The sequence below is a fragment of the Equus przewalskii genome, chromosome 1 (genome assembly GCF_037783145.1).
Source record: "Equus przewalskii isolate Varuska chromosome 1, EquPr2, whole genome shotgun sequence".
Lineage (NCBI taxonomy): Eukaryota > Metazoa > Chordata > Mammalia > Perissodactyla > Equidae > Equus > Equus przewalskii.
In genome coordinates this window covers 117,713,608-117,736,910 of record NC_091831.1, presented here as the reverse complement: position 1 = coordinate 117,736,910, position 23,303 = coordinate 117,713,608, and the positions used below count along the sequence as shown (strand labels likewise).

The 23,303-nt window shown below is 59.0% G+C and overlaps 1 protein-coding gene across 3 annotated transcripts in view; it reads right to left on the bottom strand.

The window, feature by feature from the left end:
* Window positions 1-1,037: 1,037 nt before the first annotated feature.
* Window positions 1,038-23,303, bottom strand: part of PSTPIP1 (proline-serine-threonine phosphatase interacting protein 1) — a 41,494-nt gene continuing 19,228 nt past the window's right edge. Inside the window, exons 2-15 of one of the 3 annotated variants that reach the window (XM_008540644.2) lie at window positions 21,648-21,748; window positions 21,245-21,319; window positions 12,791-12,825; window positions 12,426-12,532; window positions 10,707-10,769; window positions 9,964-10,062; window positions 8,986-9,031; window positions 7,859-7,938; window positions 7,138-7,236; window positions 5,921-6,017; window positions 5,308-5,398; window positions 2,759-2,814; window positions 2,442-2,566; window positions 1,038-1,344 (exon numbers count right to left, since the gene is read on the bottom strand). In XM_008540644.2, the coding sequence (XP_008538866.2) occupies window positions 1,213-1,344; window positions 2,442-2,566; window positions 2,759-2,814; window positions 5,308-5,398; window positions 5,921-6,017; window positions 7,138-7,236; window positions 7,859-7,938; window positions 8,986-9,031; window positions 9,964-10,062; window positions 10,707-10,769; window positions 12,426-12,532; window positions 12,791-12,825; window positions 21,245-21,319; window positions 21,648-21,748 (1,206 nt within the window). In that variant the 3' untranslated portion in view covers window positions 1,038-1,212. The remainder of the gene's footprint in view (window positions 1,345-2,441; window positions 2,567-2,758; window positions 2,815-5,307; window positions 5,399-5,920; window positions 6,018-7,137; window positions 7,237-7,858; window positions 7,939-8,985; window positions 9,032-9,963; window positions 10,063-10,706; window positions 10,770-12,425; window positions 12,533-12,790; window positions 12,826-21,244; window positions 21,320-21,647; window positions 21,749-23,303) is intronic. The other 2 variants (XM_070620910.1, XM_008540645.2) reach the window with 2 other exon arrangements.

The window sequence follows — 23,303 nt, the reverse complement described above, 5'->3', positions numbered from 1 at the left end:
GTTTATGCATGAGCAAGTGAAGTAATTAACAGTCCCAGAGAAAGATGGTTTTACAGGGGACAGTAACACCCTTCAACAGTTTCTCTCAAGCTGTGCCCAGTGGAGGAGAACCACGTGTCCCCCACTCCACCCACTACAGTCTGGCCCTGAGTCCAGGTGGGCTGCTGGCCTATTGTGCTGGTAGAGTGCCGGGGCTCCCACAGGTGAGTGTTGGGGAGGCCCAGTTCCCACTGGCTCTCCCTGCACAGCCTTTGGTGTGGATGGAGCCTACCGTGTCTGGAGCAGGGCTTTGGCAGCTCTTGGCCAGCAGTAGGAGTTATGTTTCTGGGGCCTGGATCCAAAATGAGAAAGGCCTCAGAACATCAAGAACAGAAGAGGAGCTTGGCCACCTTGGTGCCCAGGGTCAGCCTGCATGGGCTCTGGAACCCCTGCCTGGCGGGGTGCGCCGTGTGTGAGAGGGAGGGACACAGGCAGCAGTGGCTTCCCTGGGCCCGAGCTGAGTCCGGGTGACAGCGAGAATCACTTGCCTCCACAAGCCTCTGAGCCTGTCTCCCCAGACTCCGTACCACAGCCTCTCCACCTCCAGCGGACCCATCGCCTACTTCCTGCCCCAGACTGAGTTTGGGGCATCCCCAGAATGTTCTAGGCGTTCCCACCTCCTCCCTGTGCTCACACACTTGCCCTGCCCTGATGCTCTTCACTGTTTCCTTGTGTCCTGTCTGCTGCTTCCCCCAGGAAGCCTTGTCCCCCATCCCAGCTCTCCTGAGCCCCTCCTCCTCACCCCCCCATCCTCCCAGACCCTTGTTGCCCTCTCCCATTTGCCTGCCTGTGAGTGTGTCTCCTTGGCAGTCTGTCAGTTCCCAGGGACCAGGGCAAGGCTCCTCACCAGCCCCACAAACCTTGGGACAGACCCAGCCGGGGCCTCAGTGACAACACTAGAAGTAGGTGAGCTCTGCTCTCCAGACTTCTCACTCCTTTTCCTCCTCTGAATTGAGCACTGGACATGGGGACAGGAAAAAGAAAAAAGGACCCTCACACCGAGGAGAAAAATGCACTCCTTTATTCTCTGTGGGAGTGACTGCCGGGGAATGGCCAGCACCTGTCCTGGAGGAGTAGGTCGGTCTCGGGGCCCCAGCAGGGCCAGGGCAGTGATGGGGGGCACTGTTGGCCCCATGAGCAGGGAAGGTCCAGGTTGGGGCTGCTGCCCCTTCCTCAGAGCTTCTCCAGGTAGGAACCGGGGACAAAGCCACGCTGCCCATTCCGTTCCACTGTCCACCAGCCATCCTCCCCTTCCAGGATGACCTCCAGGATGTCCCCTGCAGAGATGTCCAGCTCGTCGGAATTCTGGGCAACAGAATGAGAGCACATCAGGCTGAGGGGCCTGCTGGGAGGGCTCTGACAGGGCATTACCCCACCCCAGGCAGTAAATGTGAGCTTGTCTCCCAGGTGGGCCCTCAGCTGAGATATGCCCAGCCTCCTCGGGCTTCAGAACAAGGCCACTCTGGGCCGGACCAGCCCTTAGAGACATAGAGGATGTGGGGTGCCCTGTGGGACTCAGCCTTCTGTTCTCCCCAGTTTGTCATTGTAGGCCTCCCACAACTTGGGACTTCTTCCCTGTTTCACCTCCCTGCTGCTCCCTTCTCCCTCCCTGCTCCAGACACACAGCGACCTTAGCAAGTCAATGGTCAGGTGTGCTCACCATGCCCGAAGCCCAAGGGTGCGCGCTCACTCCAGGCTCACTGCGCACAGCCTGCCCCTCTCCTGGGAGCTCCCCTGTACTTCCCCAGCCCTGTTACCACCATCATACAAGCACACCATCATTCTGCCCTGTCTTTCCTGCCAGGGACCAGCTCTGGGAGTCAGTGCAGCTCAGGGCACAGCCTGCCTAGCCCCAAGGGGATGTTTGGGCTCAGTCCAGGTGGATCTGGGGTCTGGCTCTGCATCCCTCACTTCAAAGCAGGGAGCAGACTGGACTCTGGGGATCTTAGCACAGCTGCCCTGTGGCTCCTTGACCAACCCTCTCTCCGTGGACCTCAGAAAATCAACCCCAGCACAGCTGTGGGACCCATTCTGGCTATGCCTTGTTCTTGGCACCCATGGCCATGGAGAACAAGGCCCAAACCTGAGGGTCCTGCAGGTAGCTCCAGGTGCTGTCAGCCTGCCTGCACCTGGGCACATGCACACACACACACACACACATACACACGCCTGTGTCTGCCTAGAGACCACGTGGGTGCAGGTGAACAGACTGGGCAGACACAGGCCCTGGTACCCATTCATCAACATTTGCTATGCAGATATGCACTGAGCCCCTCCCAAATGCTGGGACACATTCTAAGGACACATACCCTAGCACACTCACAGTGCACTTGCCTACGTGTGAACACACACTTGGGCATATCTGTGCCCTCCTGCGAGGGAGAGGAGGGCGAGGGCCTCACCTGGGCCGTGTAGTCATAGAGTGCCCTGTAGTCTTGGGTTGGCAGGGTAGGAGGTCCTGGCGCCTCCTGTACCGCGATGGTGGCATAGACACCCTCATTCCGATTAGAGGTCGGGGTCAGGGTCTCTGTGGAGGCCGAGAGCAAGGTGAGGCCTGGAGCCTGCCCCTTTCAAAGGACAGTGGTCCCTGGAGGCCCCCCTGGCATGGAGCTCCCCCAGACTTGGCTCAGCCTCTTCCCATTCCCTGCCCCAAGCTGTTGGAGGGCCCATTTGTGCCATATAGGTGTCCTCTCCTTACCCCCACATTACCCCCAGTTACCTGCAGACGCTGACACTGATGCAGTCTTGGGACTTCCATGCAGCAGCCCGGAGAACCTGGGGACAGGGAGGAAAGCAAGTAGGTCCTGGAGGGAGGGGGGTGAGGCAGGGAGCCCTCACAGCTCCAGGGCTGGGCTGCCTCTAGCCTCCAGGTGAGGATGTGATTTAGGGGGTGCCCCTCAGGCATGAGGGCTCCCCAGAGAGTAGGCCCAGTGGGCTTTCCTTCCCCAGCAGTGCCTCTCAGTCCCTTGCACTTTGGACCTCTTCTCAGCACCTGTTTCCTGCAGGGCCTGGCACCCACCAGGCTCCTGCTCCAGCCTCCTCCTAACAGCCTTCCCCACCGGGCAGGAGAATGAGCTGTCCTTAGAGCTTGGCCCCCTTAGACCCTTACCTGCCAGGGCCCAGCCAGCTCTCCTCCCCACGGTCCCACAGGGACCCGGCCAGTCTCGCCACTCCAGGACCATGCAAAGTGGGGTCCCCCATGTACATGTGAGTTGCAGGAGGCAGTGCTGGGCTAATCCACCCCGTCCCCTACGCCTGGCTCAGGCCTGGACTTAGCCAGAGTCATGAAGATTCGTTGAATAGAGAAAAGAATGGAATAAGCAAGAGGCAGCCACTGGGGGACTAGTGGAGAGCAGATGGGGTCACCCCATGAAGCAGCCAGTGCTAAGGGCTAAATAAGTAGAGGCTGCTGTGACAAGCCTGCCTCAGGAAAGTCTTCCTGCTGGGCTCAAGCTGTCTTGAAAGACTCAGCTTTAACAGGCAGAGACTGGGGTGCAAGGCATTGCTGGTGAATGGGAGGGGGGGTGCAAAGGTGCAGGTGGAATAGTTTGGGGAGTGGAGTGGACCAGCTTGGGGTGTGTGGGAGACAAGACTGGAATAGGTACTGAGCCAGACCCAAGGGGCCGTGACAAGGGGCTGGGCTGTGACTTGGGCCTGTGAGAGGCTGCCCTGCAGTGCCAGGTGAGACACGAGGGGCCTCTCCCACGGGCAAGACAGTCTAGGCCTCTTCGCCATGCCAAACACACACACTCACAGAGTTTGTGGAGCTGAGGGCCCAGGAGGACACACAAGCCCAGGATGGGAGCACATGGACATGTAAGTGTGGACCTGGACACATGAAGAAGCCTAACCCTAACACAGGCCATGCAGACATAGCACCTATGACATGCTCCTGCCCCATGGACAGCAGAGGGCAGGGTCAAAGCCCCAGGGCTGTGGCTGGCAGGAGCAGAGCTTCCTGAGGCCGCTGTGCGCCCTGCCCCACTGCCCTGTTTCCCCAGATTTGTCTACACTTGCAATTCCAATTCCTCCCTCCACTCACTTCCCAGCCACTGCCCCCTGCCCCTCCCCAACCCTGCCTGGCTTCTGGCTGCCCCGACACAGTGTCCCCTGCCCATCCCCTCCAGCAGCCAGGCCTCCTCCACCCAGTGGGATCTCTCTCTCTCCTTTACTTTTTTCCTCGTGGGGCACCCCTTTCCTTTCTTGACACTGCTCTTCCGGCTAGTTGTTGAAATGACCACCTGTGCTGAGATCCAGGTCCTCCCCAGATTTTGTTAAGACTGAGAGTGTGAATGCCTTCCTCTGGTGTCATCGCTTGCTCAAGGTTCTCAGAGGGGCATCCTGTGCTCTCTGCTCTGAGGGCTGGTGGTTCTCACGAGCCTGTCTCCCAGGAGACATGCTGCAGGGTGGCTCCAGGGGCTCCTGAGGCCTTGGAAATGAGCTGTCCTCGGAGAGCTGGGAGCTCTGTCAACCCCACCCTCAGCCACCTTCCAAAGGCAGGCCCTTCCCTGCACTAGGTCAGATGGAGAGAGGAGGTCACAGAGACCTCACGATGTGAGCGGGCCACAGGTACCATATGAAACCCACGGATGCTCCTAGATGCCCACAGATGGGGCACCTGACCCCCTCAGGGACCTGGCTGCTGGAGGGCTCCCTGAGCAGGCTACGGTGTTCCCACTGGGCTGTCACCATTGGCACCCAAGGCCTGAACCAGGAGGGTCCTTAGGTTCTGAGTTTGACCCCAACACTCAGGGGTTCTGGACCTAGAGAAGGTGCATGACTTGTGCAGGTGACACACTGAGACATGCCACTACGGCCCTGGCACTGCCGCAGCCAGACCAGTGAAGGGGCCCTGGAAAGGCCTGGAGAATTCTCCAAGAGTACTGGCTGCAGGGCCTGCTCCTATGCCCTGATCCCATGCCAGTGGGAGAGTGTCGCTACTGCAACCTGAAGGTCCAGGGCACTAACCCAGACTAGCAGCAGGGCCCAAGGGACAAGCCAGCCTGGGGCCTCCCCGGAGCTCTGAACACAGTGAAAGTGGGTGTGCTTATTTGTTTAATGCCTGGGTGCCCTTGCGCTGAGCGTGTCATGAGGCTAGATTGAGCCTGTCTTGTCCCAGAAGAGTACCCAGCACCTAAACACGGTACCAGGCACACAGTAGGTACTCAGTAAATGTGTGTGCAAGAGTCAGTTGCAGGAGGAGAGGCTGGCCCAGCTTCCTGGCACTCCCCACCTGGCCCCAGCCTCTGCATCCATCGGGTGCCTCACCTCTTTATCATACCGCAAGATGGCTGGACGCCAGGGCTGCTGGATGCCGGGGCCACCTCCCGGTCGTAGTAGTTCTGGTAGGGCACCGGAGCTGCAGGCAGCAGGCCCATGAGGCCAGGGTTGGTGAGGGCAGAGCGGGGAGGACCTGTGCCACCTGACACCCCAACCTGCCCCCATCCAGAGACTCAGACTGGGGCCCACCCTAGTACTTGGGGAGGGGGCCTCTCTTGCTTCCATGACAGACCCCACTGTGGGTACCACCAAGACCAAATAGTCCAGACTCATGATTTGGTGGCACCAAAGAGGCTGGGGGTGGGGCTCTGAGGAGGCTCCCCACTTGTACTCCCCATCATCTCCCCCTTCTGAGTGTATTGCGTTCTTAATCTCTGCTCATCGTTGGCCTCGGAGGAGGCCGCAGACCAGGGACCCAGCCAAGGGACTGCACTGTCGACCCTTTCCCCGGGGTCTGACCAATGGTCCTCTGCCCAGAAGCGAGCTGTGAGCCCCCACAGCCCTGTCCTGGCGGTTGAGGCTCAGAGAACCCAGGGCCAGGCCTTCCAGGGACAGGCAGGCCTGGACCCAGAGGCTGAGTTGCCTGCGGGCTGGGCCTCACCCGGGGGCTCCGTGCCCGTGCTTTTGGCCTGGATGAAGCTGTCAATGTCGGTGTCCACACTGCAGCCTTCCAGTGTCACTCGCACCTCCTCGTAGAGCTGGGGACAGGATAGAGCAGAGGTTGAGGGGCCGAGCCTCCATGCCCCCTCGCCAAAGCCCTGCCCCTCTGTGGGTCTGAACTCCAGCTAGGGTCCCCCACTCCACCGGCCTCCTCCCAGCCTCGTGTGCACAGCTCAGCGCCTGTATTCAGGGGCCTTGAGATGTAGCTGCCCCAGGCCTGCCTGAGGGGTCCGAGCCCTGGCTGACAGCCTCTCTTGTTTCCTGAACACCTACTGGACACAAGGTCCATGCAAGGGACTTACCACACTCCTGTTCTCTGAGGTAGACACTATTTCCTAATTTTATAGATGAGGAAACTCAGAGAAGGAAAGGGACTTGCCCAAGGTCACAGAGCGAGGACTTGATGCAGCGAGGCTTTGGCTCCAGTAGGAGAGGATCCAGAGCCCACATTCCTTCCTCTGCCACAAGGAGGCCACCAGGTGGGCTTGAGTCATTTGGGGGAAAAGAAACCCCAAAACCCCACAGCCCATGGGCAGAAGGGGTCAGGCAGTGGGCATTGCGGAGTCAGGGCTGCCTCAAGAAAGCGTTCATGGCTCTAGGGCTGCATTAACAGAGGTCGGGGCCCCTGGCGGGGAGGTGGCAGCCCCTGTCTGCTGGGGAGGACCCACAGCCCACCCGGCACGTAGAGTTCAGTAAGGGGAACCAGGACACCCCCAAGATATCTGCTGGGCAGAGCAGGAACTGCACCTCAGCCCCTGGGAGCGCCAGACCTGGAGCGGGGCAGCCCAGGGTCCTCCAGCCTCTCGGCAAACCTCTGAGGGGCTGTGTCCACCTACCTTCCCAACCCCAGCAGAGGGAGCAGGTGCTCCGTGCTCTGAGAGCAGAGGCAAGGACCTCAGAGCAGGATGACTCCAAGAGGGCAAAGCCAGGGTCACCACAAACGCACAGGCTTCCAGCCAGAGGGGCCACGGCTCAGAGGGGTGAGCTCCCTGTCCTTGGGGCCCTGGGACCAAGGCCAAGTGCTGAGGTCGGAGACCCCTGGAGCCAGGGCTTGGACCACAGAGGACCAGGTGTTTGCTGATGGACTCAGACCTGGCGTGCTGCTGCCTGGAGGCCACCCTCTCCTCACACACTCCCTCCCCCCACCCTCAGTCCCACCTCGTCATCCTTGACGCACTGCATGGAGAGCTGGTTGCAGTGTACCCACAGGGCGTTGCGGAGGATGGTCAGCCGGTCAAACTCCTGCAGCTGGAAGGCCTGGGGGTGGTGGGAGGGAGGTGAGAAATGAGGAGGGCCAGCCCAGGTGGGCCTCACTCACAGTTCAGCTATGGCTGACCAGCCAAACCCCTCTGCAGACAGCCAAGTCTAAGGGAGAGACCCTTCCTGGGGGTCCCCGCCCCCACCTCTGGCCCACCCCTGAGGTTCTGGGAAGGGAGGTTGAGCTGCCTGTGGGGTTCCTGCCCCCACTCTCCCTCCAGGCTCCACTACACACTGGAGAAGGCCCTGGGGGTGACAGAAGAGGAGCGCTGGACCTGGAGTCCTGACGCCTGTCTCCCAGGCCATCCATCAGTAGGGCCCGGCAAAGCCATGGGCTTTGTCAGAGTCTCAGTTTTGGCTTCAGCAAAATGGGTAAAGGATGCCTGTCTGCACAAAGGGACCCAGGGCACCAAGCCGGGAGGGAACAGCCAGGGCAAGGCCCCAGCACAGGGCCTGGGGAGTGAGCAGACGCATGAAGGGAGGAAGGGGTGCTGCCTTTCCCCACCACTGCCTCGCTGCCCCCAGGGAGCAGCTGCAGCAGGGACGGTGACCTTTCCCACTTTGCGGCTGGGGACCCAGAGGCCCGGCTGGGGACCCAGAGGCCCAGCTGGGGCTCACGCACCTCGCAGGTGGTCCGGTGCTCTTGCTCCCACTCGCCTCGCACCTTCTCCAGCTGCTCGACGCTCTGCCTGTACACCCGTTCTGGAAGGCCAGTGGCATAGACAGCTTCCCACAGCCCCACCCCTGGGCTCCTGTGGTGCCCCTGCCCAGGGTGCCCTCCTCCTCCCTAGAGATACCTACCCTGGCTGCTGGTGCCTCATCTAAACACTAGTCAGGGCCACCCACTCTGGGACTGCTCTTTTTGAGGGAACTCTCAGCTCCCCACCATGCTCTGAGCTGGCCGGGGCTGGAGGAGAGCCTCGTACACCGGGGGCCAGAGTCCAGGCATCTTGCCATCCCCAGGTCCCCCCATCTCACTTTCTAGAGGGGAAACTGAGGCTCAGGGCGGCACTGAAGGATGGGTGGAGAGAGCGTCGGGAGCTGTTGGGCTGGCAACCCAGCAGGCTTGGGCCATGACCTCCATCCCCAGATCTCTGGGGCTCATCTGTCCCCCAGCCAAGGGGGCAGCTGGGTCCTGGGAAAGGCAGAGTCGAAGAGAGAGCCTTCCCAGGGGAAGGGAGCGAGGGTGAGTGCTCTGTCCTAGGAGGTGTGCCAGCAGGGACAAGGGGTATTGGGGGGTTCTGGCATCAGGCAAAGGATAGAGGAGACAGAGGCCCAGGGACAGCAGTGTATGTGCATGTGTGTGTCAATGTATGTATGAATGATACATATGTATATATGAGTGGGTCTGTCTCCCATGATTGTGGCTGTGAAAGTCCTGGGCTCTGGAGCCAGATGGCCTGGATTTGAATGCAGTCACCACCACTTATTGGCTGTGTGACCTTCGGCAAATTACTTAACCTCTCTGTGCCTCAGTTTCCTCATCTCTTAAAAAAGGTGATAATAATAGCAGGCATCTCATAGGATTGTTCTGCAGATTAGTTAAGACATGAAAAGCTCCAAGAACAGTCTTGGCAAATGAGAGAAAATGAATGTTTTTACTTAACTTGCATAAGTATGGAAGTGAGAGTGATGAGCATGTGACTCGGTGTCATCGGGTGTGAGTATGTGTGCCCCCAGGAAGTGTGTGGTGGTGGAAGGACTTTCCAGGCCCCACCTGCAGTCTGAGGAAGCGGGCTGGCGCCGTACCTGCCTCTGTGGCTGAGTCCTTGCACTGCTTGGCTTTGTTCTGGCTCTGAGGAGACAGAGGGAAGGAGCACTGAGCGCTGGCACGACCGGCCCCGTCCTCGGGCTCCTAGCCTCCCTGGGCAGTTCGGAGGGGACTCTGTCACAGTCTCCCTAGCCACCCAGGGCCTCACTCAGGAGCCAGCTGTGGGCGCATTCCATCATTCCCTCCAGCCTCACCCCACAGAGGACCACAGGCTGGTTCCAGTGAAAAAAGAATAAAAACAGAAACTCACAGCCCATGCAGATAACCTGAAAGATAGATGTTGAGACAGAGGGACAGATGGAGACCAGGGCCAGGCCCTAACGCCCCACATGGCCCCTGCTGGACCCACTGGCTGGGACTTGGGCTCTCGTCCCTGACTTGCTGCCCCCAACCCACCCTCAGGCCCCGACCCTCTCTAGGCCTCAGGTTCCTCGTCTGTGCAGTGGGCGAAATGTGTTCTTGGGCCTGGTGGCTCTGAGACCCCTGGCCCAGAGGCCAGAGCAGTCAAGAGTTGGGCTCTGGACGACCTGGGTTTGGATCCTTTCTCTGAGACCTGACTCTGAGACCTTGGACAAGTCACTCACCATCTCTGGGCCTCAGTTTCCTCTCTGTGATATGGGCCTACTGGTCCCTTCTCCCAGGGTTGTGTGAGGGTTAGTGTCTGCTCTCATTGCCCTGTGAGCTCTGGGCCTGGGCCGCAGGACCCTGCTCTGAGGAATGGGTCCTTGGGTGCAGTCTGGAGACGGCAAAGGGGATAGGCTGACCCTGTCTGTCTTTGCCCTGAGATTCTAGGAAACCCACTTCACAGACAGGGAGACTGAGCTTCAGAGAGGGGTGACCAGCCAGCATGTCCCAGATGCAGATCTTGCCTTGGGGTGCCTGAAGCACCCCTTCCCTGTCTCCCCGCCCTGCCCCAGCCCTGGGTGACAGCACATGGCCTCAGTGGCCCTACACACCTTCTCCACCTGCTTCTGCTGGCCATTGGCACTAATGCGCTCGAAGGCCTGCTCGGCGTCATCCGCGTCCCGGCACTTCTGCTCGTATGTCTTCTTGGACTGGGAGTGTGGAGACATGTGACTTAGGTGCCCCAGAGTGAGGCTCCCTGAGCCCAGCCTCCCTTCTCCCTGTTAGGGGGCTGTGGGTGGAGTGGGGACCTCCCCACCTGGGATAGGGATCTGGGGTCCAGCATGGAGATGGAGAATGGAGTCTGGTTCCCAGGCCCCTTCCCACTGGGGACAGTACAGCCCTGCCATGGCCTTGGCCTCTTCAGAGGTGTGGTCACATCAAACCAGTAGCAGTTCGCTGAAAATGCTATGTACCCTCATGATGCCAGCCTTTGCACGTGCTGTCCCCTCTTGTGGAACCCTCTGTCTCCTTCTCCCTCAGTGTCCTAGGGGACACAGCTCAGAGGTCCCTTCTTCGTCCACCCCTGGAGTCCTCAACGGACAGTGTGACCATCATATGGACCACTGTCTGGGACTGACCACCTGCCCATCAGTCAGGAGCCCCCAAACAGCAGGGTCTGGGCCAATCCGTGTGGGGCCTTGGCATCCAGTGCAGCCCCGAGCACCCACCAGGCTGCCGTGGGTGTTGCTGGGTGGAGGTCTGAGGCAAGCCCTGTCCCAGGGGCCCAGCCCAGGGCTGCTGGGGCCCACATGCTGAGCCCTGCCACCCCCCAGGCCCAAGACCTTGCACTCACTTCCATGGCCTTCTTGTAGAGTGACAGCTTGCTCTTCTGGACACGGTCCATGACAGCCTCGTACTGCAGGGGACACGAGGCTCTGAGCTGGGGGCCGTGGCCTCAGGATGCTCCCCTAGGCCAAGAGGACGGGGAGTCCCTGGGATGAGGCACAGCATGCCCTCCTGGCTCTGAAGGGGGCAGTGACAAGACGCCCCCCTCTCCCACAGCCTACTTTTTCACAGTCACCACTAGGAGCAGAAAGCTAGAGAAGCCTGGGGCATGGATCTGCCCATCATGTCCTCTCTGGGCAGACCCAGCCAGGACTTGGTCTCTAGCCAAGGAATACCCAACCCAGATGCATGTGTGCTCATGCACACACACACACACAATTCCATGACACACACAGAGAAGTACACACTAACAGGCCCCCACACTCCCACTGCTCACATTTGCACATACAGGCCTTCATGTGCACACTAACAGAGCACCCACAGACACTACTCACGAGTGCACACAAGCACACTCTCCCTTGTCCCCCTTGCACAGCTACAGGCCTGTTTGCACAGGTGAACACACACACACCAAACTTAGTCATGGCCACATGCGGGCACACGGGGCCACTGCACCCACCGTACCTCCCAAGCCCCTTGTTCAGATAGAGGGGATGAGACTCCGCCTGGACAGAGATTGGGCACAAGTTATGAGGAGAATGAAAAGGAAGCGTCCCTCGTGTTGTCAATGGAGCCGTTGTGTGCTGGGGCTCTCACTGGGCCCCTCCCAGCAAGCTGCCTCGTCACACACAAACACACTGAGACACAGGCTCATGCTCAGATGTCTGCACACATGTGCCATGTTCTGCGCACACACATGTACTCCCCATACGCACGTGTGCACATACATGCCCAGGCAGACTTTCCGCACACTACATCTCAGCTCTCTGCTTGTGGGGGCTCTGGCTACTCTGGGGAAGGCATCACTCCATCCAGAGCAGCTTTTGCAGACATCACAGCCCGTCTGGCCACAGGAGAGCTCAAAATAGCCAGCCCAGGGCCTTGCTGCCACAGCAGGTGCTCTGCACTCTGCACGCAAGGCCCAGCTCAGAGCGGTACCTGCTCTAGCACCTCAAGGCTGGGCTGGCTTCTGGGGCTGGCTTTGGGGACCTACTGTCTGTTCGGGAACCCAAATTTAGATCCTGAAAGCCTGAGCCCAGCTAGCCAATGGGCAGCAGGAACGGCAGCCACGCTGAATTTCTGTGGTCAGAGCCTCTAGTCAGAGCTGCTGCCCTGTCTTTGAAGACTGAGGGGGGCCTGATTCTGGGCTGCGTCCCCAGAGCTTGGGAGGTGGACATAAGTGTCCCATCCTGCAAGAGGGAAACTGAAGTGCAGAGAGGGGAAGCAGCTTGGCCAGGACACCTACGTCCAGTCTGGTCCAACCATGAGCTGGCACTGTCTTCCCCTTCACAGTTCAGTTTCCATTTTCAAGTCTTTGGACAGTTTACAACGATCCTTCCTCTCCAAGCAAGAAGTGTTTCTGTGTGCTGGCCTCTCCCACCCTATCTCCCTGTCTCCCACCCTCTGCCCATACCCTTCCCCTCCTCCTTCAAATGGCCCTCACCTCCAAGCCAGGGGCACAGCCCCTCACCCTCCTTCAGCTCCGTCAGGAGGGTCCATCCTCCACCCCCTCCACAGCAACCATGACCACCTCCCCCCGAGGGCCCACCCCTAGCACCCGCCTCACCTTCTTCCTCTGCTCCTTCTGCCTCTCACGGAACTCCTCGAGGCTCCGCAGCTCTTCTCGCAGGGCCAGGGCCAGCTGGATATGGGAGCTGCCCACGTTCTCCATTTCTGGGGGCAGAGTAAGGATGCCAGTCCCCAATATCAGACGTGATGGGCCTCGGCCACCCACACACACCCCTGCCTGGACAAGCCCAGCTCCCACCCCACACCTCGTCTTCTGTCATCCACCAATCCTCCACCAGCCTCGCAGCCCTGTGTACAGCCTGAGCTCCTGGCGAGAATCCATCCACCCCATCTACGGGAATATGGGTGCTCCCAGAAGGTCCTCTCACCCTGCAGCCTGGGGTAGGGGACAGTTGGACTTACGTTGCTTCAGGGAGTCAAAAGAGGCCCTGAGGGAGCTGCAAAACAGAAAGGCCAGGGTCAACAGGAGGAGCACAGTGGAGCCTGAAGTCCCAGCTGACTTTTATTTTGCTGAGAGGGCCCTAGGTCACTCACACATACTGACCTAGACCCAAGGGACCCTCTAGCCAGACAATTGGGACCGTCCACTGACAGCCCTAGTTGGGATTTCCAGAAGGCAAAGCTCTCTCTTTGGAAATTACAAAGCAATTAAACCTCCCCACTTGGCAGAATCTGCTGGCTTCTGCGTCTTCAGGGCCCTCCCTCCCTGAAGCCTCTCGCCCCAGTCCTCTCCCCAATTCAGAATGAGCCGAAAGATGGCAGGGTTCAGACTCAGCCAGAGGACATTTTGGAGGAAGCTGGATGGGGGCTGAGAGAGTGGGCAAGCAGGAGAGGAGAGATGTGGGGACCTTAGGACAGAACAAACAGTATGTAGAGGTGAGGACAGCAAGAGGCCAAAGGCCTCCCTGGCTCCTGGCTGGGTGGCTGGGTGGGCAGTGGTGACACCTCTGAGACGGGGGCCCAGGAGGGAAGATGAGGAGTCTACTTTAGGGTGCATGAGCTTGGGATGCCTGAGAGAACCCAGCAGGAATCAGGAGGCAGCAGGGTGGTCAGTCCGGAGCAGAGAGGCAGGCACTGTCCACTCCAGGGCAGGCGCCAGTAGAGGGGGAAGGAAAGAGGCTGGCCCAGGGCATGGGAGGTGGAGTGTGACACCCGAGGGTAGAGTTGCCAGATGGAGCAAATGAAAACACAAGACACCCAGTTAAGTTCGAATTTCAGGTAAACAACAAATACTTTTGAGTATAAGTACGCCCCATGTAATATTTGGAACACACATTTAAAAAGTATTTGTTATTTATCTGAAAGTCGCGTTCAGCTGGGCATTCTGTATTTTACCTGGCTGCTTTGCCAAGAAGGCTCACCCCCAGAGCCATGGGCGGAGTTGAGGTCTGAGCAAAGGCCTTGGAGCCCCACCAAGACCCAGTCCTGTCTGCTGATCAGCAATGGGGCACCAGGAAGCAGAGTGCTCCTTGGGTCAGAAACAGGACCAATGGGCGAGAGAGCCTCTCCCTAGGCCCATCAGCTCCCCAACCTGGCAGAGAAGGGAGGTGACTCGGAATCCCAGCAGAACCTGGGCAAGGGCTTCCTGCTCTGAACTCCCACATGCATTGGAAGCAGACCCTTGAGCCAGACAGCCTGGGTTTAATCCAGGCTCTGCCACTCACTCTGTGTGACCTAGGGCAAGTTACCTAACTGCTTTGTGTCTCAGTTTCCCCTTCTATAAAATGGGGATAATAGTACAAACGGGATAGTTGTCAGGATTGAATGGATTTACGTGTGTAAACCACCTCTATCAGGACCTGGTTGCTGTGCAGCCCTCCCCTGAGCCCACCTCTGCACATCCCAACCAATCCCGGGGGGTCCCCTGGGCTACTGAGCCTGACCTGAGCACTACCTCCAAAGTGCCCCACCTAGGAGCTTACCACCTGCGTGCCTCCTGTTATTGGAAACTCGCACTGGATTTGCCTTCAGGTGGGGTCCTCCTGAGGCAGCCTCATAGGTAGGCCCCCTACCCCTCTCCCTGCAGCCTGTGTGGCCAGGAGGAGCAGATCTGTGTTCCCAAGCAACCGTGAGTGTGTGAGGGGTGCCAGGGCCTGTGCCCCAGCATGGGCCCAGGGGTGCCACGACACCAGGCGCGCAGAGACGGTGGGTGAAGGCTGCAGACTGGCCCCGAGGCGAGACTGGTCCACACTCGGGTAAGGTTCTCTGCCTGCGTTTGCAGCCCCCCCTCAACCAAGGAAATAAAATACGCTGCGGCTCCCTCCTCACCGGGGCGCCTGAGGAGCCGCAGTAATCGAGGCAGACAGGGAAACAGGCCGGAGCGTGGCCAGGCTTGCTGGGGTCACACAGAGGTGCTGGAGCAGCGCGAGGTCCAGTTGCTGGCCACATCCTGCTGCTGCCCTTCGCCCAGCCGGCTCTCCGCTCCCCTCCGCGCCCCTCGCCGCCTCTCTGCCGAGCAGTGCGCCTGCCCCCTGGTGGCCACATCGTCGCATGACGCCCAGCAGCAACAGCCCGGGACTCCTGCCCTCCCGCCTGCGTCTCCCGAAACCTTGCAAGGCAGGCTTCGAAGGGGCCTCCTTCCTCCCATTGGACAGTTAGGGAGACTGAGGCCAAGCAGGAGCAACAACCTGGCAGGACCCGCCTGGATCCAGGCCTAGAGGAGAACTGTGGGGGTCTAGTCAAGGCCAGACCCCTTGCCCTAAACTAAGTGGATCTCAAAATGTGGTCCCTACACCAGCAGCATCAGGACCACCTGGGAGCTTGTTAGAGAGGCAGATTCTCAGGCCCCACCCCAGTCCTTGTGAAGCCGGAGCTCGGAGGGAGGGCCGGCACACTGTTTTAACAAGCCTCCACGTGCTGCTGATGTACGTTCATCAAACGTTAGCCCAGCTGGCCTAAGTGATCTAAGCCTCGCAGTTCTGCTAGGGAGCATGCATCATCGTCCCCGTTCCACGGTTGAGAAAACAAGGTTCAGAGAAGTGAAGAAGCTGACTCATGGCCACACAGCTGGTGAGAGGCGGAACCAGGTGAGGCCTGGTCAAGGCCTGCCTTCTGCTTCTTACCAGAGGGCAGAGAGGGGTGACTGCCGGGGGACCCACCTGCCCTGGGTGGGGGTCAGGATTCTTCTCTGACAGAATTAACCCCTTGCCAGTGGCTACACCTCCAATCCCTCTCCTTCCCCACACACTCATCTCCTGCCTCAGTCTCCCCAGTCGTGGTTAGAGCATCTCTGGGCTCAGCACAGCCTCCCCCACAGCCCTCACCTACGGCCCCCGTGGGCCCCCAGCTCCTTCATGACCACATCCTGCCCAGACCCCTCCCAGCCCTTGGGCCTGCACCCCCACTGCCTGCTCCTCACCTCCTTCTGGACCTCACATCTCACAGACACCTCAGAGTGTCCAAAACTGGACTTGGTGCCCCACAAACCTGCTCCCCCTGCAGGGCTCCCCTCTCATCAAAAGCAGCACCCTCTACCTGGTTATGCCACCTGGAAACCCAGGAGCTGTCCTTGGCTCCATCCTCTCCCTCCACCTGCACTACCTTCTTTTTTACCTCCTAAATCTCCTGTCTGTCCTCCTCTCACTGCCATCACCTAGCCCCTGCCCCAACACCTCTATCCCCCTAGCTGCACTTCCCACCTATTAGCCCTGTTTTCTGCCCGCCAGTCATCTGGCCACCCACCAGTTCCTTCTATATGCCATATTTCTTCTTGCCTCAGGGTCTTTGCACATGCTAATTCCCCATGCGCAGCATCTTTGCCTGGCTTCCTCTTCTGTCCCTTCTGAGCACTTACCCCTGCTGTTACCTTGGGCTGATGCATTCAGTGTCTGTCACCTCACTGAACTGTGAGCCACATGAACAGGGTCAGTGCCTGGTTCTCCTCCCCAATTTCCCCAGGATCATAGCCCAGAACGACAAACTCAACACTGGATACATACCAAGGCCTTTCTCAACTCCAAACCCACCTGTGCCCCACTCTCCTTGGCCCATGGCCTCAGGTCCTTCCTCCCAGGCCTGGAATGGCTATGAGGAGTCACAGCCTTTGGGAGCAGCTGGTCCTTCTCCCCACCCCCACTGGATGCTGGGAGCCCCTGCCTGAGCCCACTGCACTGCCAGGTGGACATTCAGCTTCTGTTCCCACCTGGGGACAGCCCTGATGGCGACAAAGTCTGTGCTTACCTTAGGCTCCCATTTGCCCCCACGAGCTTGCTGGGCCTTGGGGGCTGCATGGATGGGGGTGCTTGCTCTGTGTGGGACAGCTGGACAGGGTTGTGAGCTCTGACTGCTCCAGGTCCCTTGCCCACTCACCTCTGGGCTGAAGACCCTCCTGTCCCAGCCCCACCTGTTCCCTGTGCTGGCACCTTCAGGCCGTCACAGTTCTGCTCACATGACAGGGCCTGGGACACCACCTCTTTCTTGGCCTTAGACTTTCAAGGAAGCAGCCACAGCTATGGGTGAGGGGACCTCAACTTTTCCCAGGACCAGAGACAGCCCACTGGGGGTCAGCAAAGACTCTTCCCAGGTAAATGCTTTAAGCTCATCTTATGGAAGATTTGGGGACCATTTAAAGTCTTTCTCTGCCCGTAAGACCCAGAAAAGATGGTTTCTCCTAGCTTTTCTGTCACTCCTGTGTTCCTCCACACTTGCCACTCGGAAACTGTCCCCAAGATCTCCCTGAGCTCTCCTTTATTGTGTCTCCATCACACGTCAAGGATAAGGCCCCCACGCAGACCTCTACACCCTGTTATCAGTCACCAGTGACCTCATGTGTAACTCATCTTATTGCCTATCTTGACTTGGCTCTTAGGATGCTCAACCTGAAATTCTGTGCTCAAACACGGTCTAAATTTCCAATGTAAACTTTCCTTCTGTACTCTCCCCACCAGGCACCACCTCATGTCCCTGCTTTGGCATCCCCACCCCCGCCCACGCTCTGGCCAGCAGCCTCCTGCCTCCTAGCTGACAGGAGCCGACTCCTCTCGCCTCCCTGTGCTGGAAGCTGGGCCTGAAGTGAGCTGTTATCAGAGGGCGCCTGATGGGAGGAGGGCTCGCCTCTCTCCCTTCAACATCCTCAGCGATGTCTTCATTCTCTGAGGTCAAAGAAAGATGACGAAAAAAAATCTCTTCTGACAGGAAAACCACAGCATTTTAGGCTGACAAGTGGGGGTGAGGCAGGGATGTGAGGACGTGAGGACTCAAACCTACACCGCTTGGGGGTCTGTCCTTGCTTGTGGTAACCACAGAGGGGCTTCCAGGAAGCTGGCCCCAGCCCTGCCCGCCTTGATGCCCCTTCATTTCTGAAGCCATGCCCCGTGCAGCTTCCAGGAGCGTGCAGCACCCTAGCACCCCAGCTGGGGTGGGATGAGCAAGAGCAGGAGGAGGAAGTGACAGCTTTCAGGGGGGTGGTATTTCAGGCAGACCTCGAAGGATGGTTTGGACCGGGCAGGGGAGGAAAGGGGACAACAGCCCGAGCCAAGGCCCGGAGGTTGGAAGGGAGAGTCCGACAAGCTTTCTGCAGGCCTGGAGGTGTGGTTGAGGTGTGCCCACCTAAAGCTATCTGTAAGATGCATTGAAAGGGCTTGTGGGGACCCCTCATGTTTGGGGACCAGCTCTTATTCGTGCGTTTTCCATCGCCACCGCCCAGGGGATGTTTATGAGTTCATGTGTGAAGGAGGTGGATGCTAAAAGCCATCTGAAGATGGGAGGAACGTCTTTTCAGCATATATGGCTGAGCCTCCAGGCCTGAGGGAGGCTTCTGGCCGGTCTGAGATCAGGGGTGATGCACAAATGCTGCGTCTTCAGGCAGCGGAGGGAGGGGAAGCCGGCCTGCTCTGCCCCTTCGGCTCTCGCTGGGCTATTTCTGGGGTCATTTAACTCCCTGGCTTTTGTCCTCCTCATTCACCCCTGCCCAGCCTGCACACCCTCCAGCCCTCTGCCCACCCTCCAAGGGGCTGAGAGTGAACATCCCACGGGACCTAGGGGGCTTGGCTATGGGAAGGCTGGGGGCTTCCCCCTACCAGGGGATGGGCCCTGGAGGTTAAGCTGCCAGCCCCCACACTGAAGAGCCAGGCCACTTTTTCCAGAGATGCCAACCCCAAACACCCCCCCCCCCCCAAGTCTCCACCACACAGAAGCAACCGGGCTGTCATTCACTCTTCCCACAAAGAGCCCTCCAGACGGGTGCGGGGACAGCGTGATTTGGTCTAAGCCAAGACCATGACAGTCAGGCTAGGCTGGAGTGTCTGGAAGGGCTTCCTGGAGGAGGTGGGACATGAGAGGGCCCTGAAGGGAGGTTCTGATGCAAAATGCTGGGGAGGAGAATGAAGTCACCCTGAGTGTGCTAGACTCTGGCTTTAGGACAGTGAGGCCCTTTATTTTATTTCAAAATTTTTGAATCCCCCTGACAGCCTTGGGCATGGCACACAGTACGTGCTCCATGTGCTTGTTGACTAAATGGATGGATGATGGATGCTTGCCCACAGTTAAACAAAGGAATGACTGAAGGGTCTCACTAACTCTAGTCATGCCCCATGGGTTAGCAGCAACACTTATTAAGCAACTACTGTGTGTAGTCAGCTGAGCTGGGAGCTGCCTCGGGCACGGCCCTAAGGGAGGCAGCAGGTGAGCTGGGATGGTTCAACCACCGCCTGTCACTCACTTGCTCTCAATGTGCCCTCCAGCCTTTGTCCATGCCTGTCCTCTGGCAGGAATATGCCCCTCCTTCCTCTCCACTTCTCCCAGGAGGCTCCCTCCCCAGTCCACCCTGCTCTGCCCTGTTCCTCTGGCCGCCCCCGCCTGATGGGGAGCTCAGGGCAATGGTGGTTCGCACGCACCACTCCCAGCCTATTCTGCAACCTGTGTGCCTTGGCTGCAGGGCCCCTGTGGGTTTGTTTCTGCTCCTCCTGCTGCTGGTTAGGCTGAGCCATGGGGCCTGGCACACCCAGCCCAGGCTCCAGCTCCTCCCAGTAGACTGCAGGTGGACCCTGACTCTGACCCCTGCCCCTGGCCTGGCGCCCCACCATTGGTGCTCCCACATTGGATGAGGGCTGCCCCTCCAGGGCCTCCCAGCCTCTAGCTCTCTGGGCCAGGGAGGGACTGGGCCCCAAAGAAAATTGTTTAGGCTGCCCAGTAAAGCTTCTCAGCCCCAAACTAAGCAGGGTGACCCCAATTTATCTGACTTTTGGAGGGGCCTGTGTGGTGGTAAAGACCCCACTGTTTACTGAGCATGCCTGCAGCTTGGTGTTCTCAGCTTGACATTGTGACTGCCCAGAGCAACTCTTGGGGGTGACTGTCCCTTTCACAGCCAAGAACCCAGGACCTAGAGCGGGGGAGTGACCATTCCAGGGTCACACAGTAAGTAGGGCAAGGCAGACCCTGCTCCACTTGACTTCTGTAACAACACAGGGAGTCAGGGCCGCCAGAGCCTTGCCCTGGCCACTTCATGGTTCTAAAAACAGGGCAGATATAGCTACCTCCCCACCCTTCCCCTGCCCACCTGGCTCCACTCCTATTTTATCCTCCTGATTAGTAGCTTCTCCTTCCCGTTTGAAGTTCCCTGTGACTCACAGCCCCCTGAGTGTGCCTCACACAGTCTGCCTCAGCCTGGGCTCCCAATAGCCTTCCATTCATTCTCCACTGTGTCCTGAGTATCCTCTACACCCAGCCTCCAACCAGCCTCGGCCCTGCCCCTGGGAGCCCCTCAGGATATGTTCCTGTTTATCTGCACAACAGCCCCCTGGAGTGGGCAAATGGGAACTAAATTCAGAGAGATAAAGCCACTTCCCCACGGTCACACAGCTCACAAAGGCTGAGCGGGGGCTAGAGCTCAAGCATTCTTTCTCCTTGGGTTGCATTCACACTTTGCAGTCTAACTCACAGGCCCTCGGGCGTTGAGCATTAATGTCCCCTGGCTCACGCTACTTTCAAACCTTCTCTAGCCCTTCCCATGTTTCCTCTGGCTCCAGGTTGGAAGTAGGAACCAGCTGGGTCCTCGGCATCTCTAGAAGACCTAGAGAGTGTCGTGTATTCAGGGCACACAAATGGGGGACCAGGTTCTAGGCAATGGAGCCGACAGGCTTCGGGGCCACTTTCCTTGGGCAGAGCCAGGCACTCACAGGCTCTGTGGCACTCACAGACCTCCAGGTGAGCAGGGGCAAGGGTCAGAGGTTGCTGTGGCAGCCACAGGCTGGGGTCAGGTCTTGAGGCTCCCGGGCAGGAGGAGAAGTGCTCATCAGAGCCCTTTCAGAACCTGAAGTCCAGCGCCCCGTCTGATGCTCAGCCTGGTTGGGGCCTCACCTTGGGGGAGAGTCCATGCCTTCCTGAGGCAGCCCCTCCACTCCACTGTTAGAAATCAGCACTCTCTCCCCATCTGCTTCCCCCACAGTCAGCACAGAGACCCGGGCCTCAGGGCTGGAGAGGCCCAGCTGCTCCATAGCAGCAACTGCCCTTAGTGCCTCTCCTCAGAGCCAAGCCTGAGCTGAGCCCCTGGACTCGCTTAATCCTTCAAGGAAGGGTGTATTATTATCCCGTCTCACTGATGAGGAAATGGAGGCACAGAGAGTGTCAATGACCAACCCAAGGTCACACAGCTGGTGGATGAGGAGCTGGCACTGGAACCCCATGTGTGTCCCCTCCCAACCCCTGTCTCTGGTCACAGGCCGAGCCAACACTGCAGGGGGACCTCACCCAGAATGCCTGATACCCAAGGAAGCTGTCCTCCAGGCACCCCTGCCCAGGAGCCATCCAGACGTCCCTGGCCATCCCCCATCCACCTCGCTCCAGGAAGCCCTAGACCCTGTCTAAGGGCCCAGAAGGCGCCTGGCAAAGGGGGAGGGAGCCGGGGCCGGGATCTCTTACTTGATCTCCGTCTGGCCGCCAGCCTTCCGGGCGATCTGTACCAGCTCCTTCCCGTACCGCTCCTCCGCTTGGGCCCTGCAAGAACAAGTCTGGCACTGAGTCTCCCCAACTCCTGCTGGCGGCAGTTCCCTCAAACCTCTGCACCAGGACCCACCCAGTCAGCCTCTGGGGGCAGGCATGGCCCTCCAGGCTCCTCCTTGAGAAAGTTAAGCCCCCAGCCCTTCCTCTAAATTAATCTTCGCCAAATGCAGGCACATGTGAAGGGACATCCAATTATTTGCCCACTTAGGGGAGGCCCAGGTCTGGGGAAAAACAGAGGAGCAGCATTCCTGCTAGTTTAGAGCAGGGGCGCCCGGCAGCAGCGTGTCTGGGACGGGGCCTCGGCCCCCCCAGCGATGCTCACCTCTGCCGTAGCAGCTCCTCCACGTCTTTGCACATCTTCCTGCCATCCAGCAGCCGCTGCAGCAGCACCTCGTAGCCTGTGTGGGCCGTGAAGTCCCTGCACTGTGACACAGGAGGAGGATGTGTAAGGGCCACCCCCAGCAGTGCAGGTTGTGGGGGTCACTGAGCACAGCCTGACGAGGACCCCCTGACCACCTCCCCATCTGCCTCCATCTCCCCTCTTTAAGGCAAGTCCTTGGGATTCAGGACCTGACTTCACACAGGCACACGGTAGGTCTTCTCGAATCTGTGGAGGTGCACGCATGAGCCCCGCCTGGCAACGGAGTCCAGGACACATCGACTCCAACACAAGACTGCCATGGAAGGGCCACCACCAAGGTCCCATGATGACAGCCTTACAGGGTTCCCAGCACTGCTTGCTCCTGTCACCTTCTCAGTAACCCTATTACCTCAGCTAAGTGAGAAAACGGAGGTACAGGTGGGTGAAGTGCGCCCGGAGTGAGACAGCTTGAAAGCCATCTGGTCTGAGTCCCTGATCTTCATCCCTGTGCTATATGACCTCTGCAATGACAATAGCCATTGTTGTTTCTTTATCAACAACTGTGTGCCCTCACCACACCAGGCCCTCAGTGTGAGCTCAGGTAATCCTCCCACGTCCACTCGATGAGGGGAGCATTGAGGGTGAATTTGGTCAGGACCGGGGCATACCCTAACACTCATGTAGTACGCATGTAGGACACCTAGCACACCTAGGACACACCTGGAACACCTAGGACACCCAGGGTCGCCCTCTTAAGCAGGGTGGGGGGGAGAGGGGCATCTTGAAGAATCCAGGACACAGCTGATTCTCCGCTGCCCGGCACTTGCTCAGCCTGTCCTGGTGTTCCTGACAAATCCGATTTTCCTCTCTCACCTCAGGAGCAGATTCTGAGCTGCTGGGGCAGGAAGTTGGGGAGGGAGGTAGTATTTGAGACTGTGAGGGGACAGAGAGTCTCGCAGGACATCCCCAGGCCTACGGAGTGGGCCGGGGCCAGGGTGCTGCTCCCAGATCTCCAGGTGGTGCTGCACACAGGCCAACTGCAGGGAGAGAGATGGATCCTGGGCGAGGTGGTAAAACGGCCTGCTGAGAGGGGAGGCTTCTGTGTCTGACCTGAGCCTGGCTCCCATATCCGTTCTTGAGGCAGGACCCCTAGGCCCCAGGGTGCTCAGCCAGGCAACTGCAAATCGGGCAGGCCCTGAGATTGGGCACCTAGTCTGTCTTTTCCATTCCCACAGATCCTCCTCCAGAAGCATCCCCAGAAATTCCTGAGGGCCAGGCTCAGCTGTCTAGAGGGTAGCAAACCAGACGTCTGGGCCCTGGCTGGCCACCCAGGGCCCCAGCAGGAGGAGGGTGTCTCCTCAACCCCACAGGCCTGTCCTATGGCAGGCAGCAGTCCCGGCGTGCAGGCTGGTGTTACTGAGCCAGGCTTCCATTTCTGCAGCTTTCCTGGGCAGCCACTTGCCCACCAGCCAGCCAGCAGACAACAGCTTCCCGCCCCTCAGCCTCTGCCCTCCCTCTGGACCCCCAGGGCAGAAGCCTGTGGCAGCTGGGAAGGAAAATTAATCTGAAGCCTCAGCATCCTGCCCTCTCCCCATGAGGGGGTCACTCTGAGCTGGA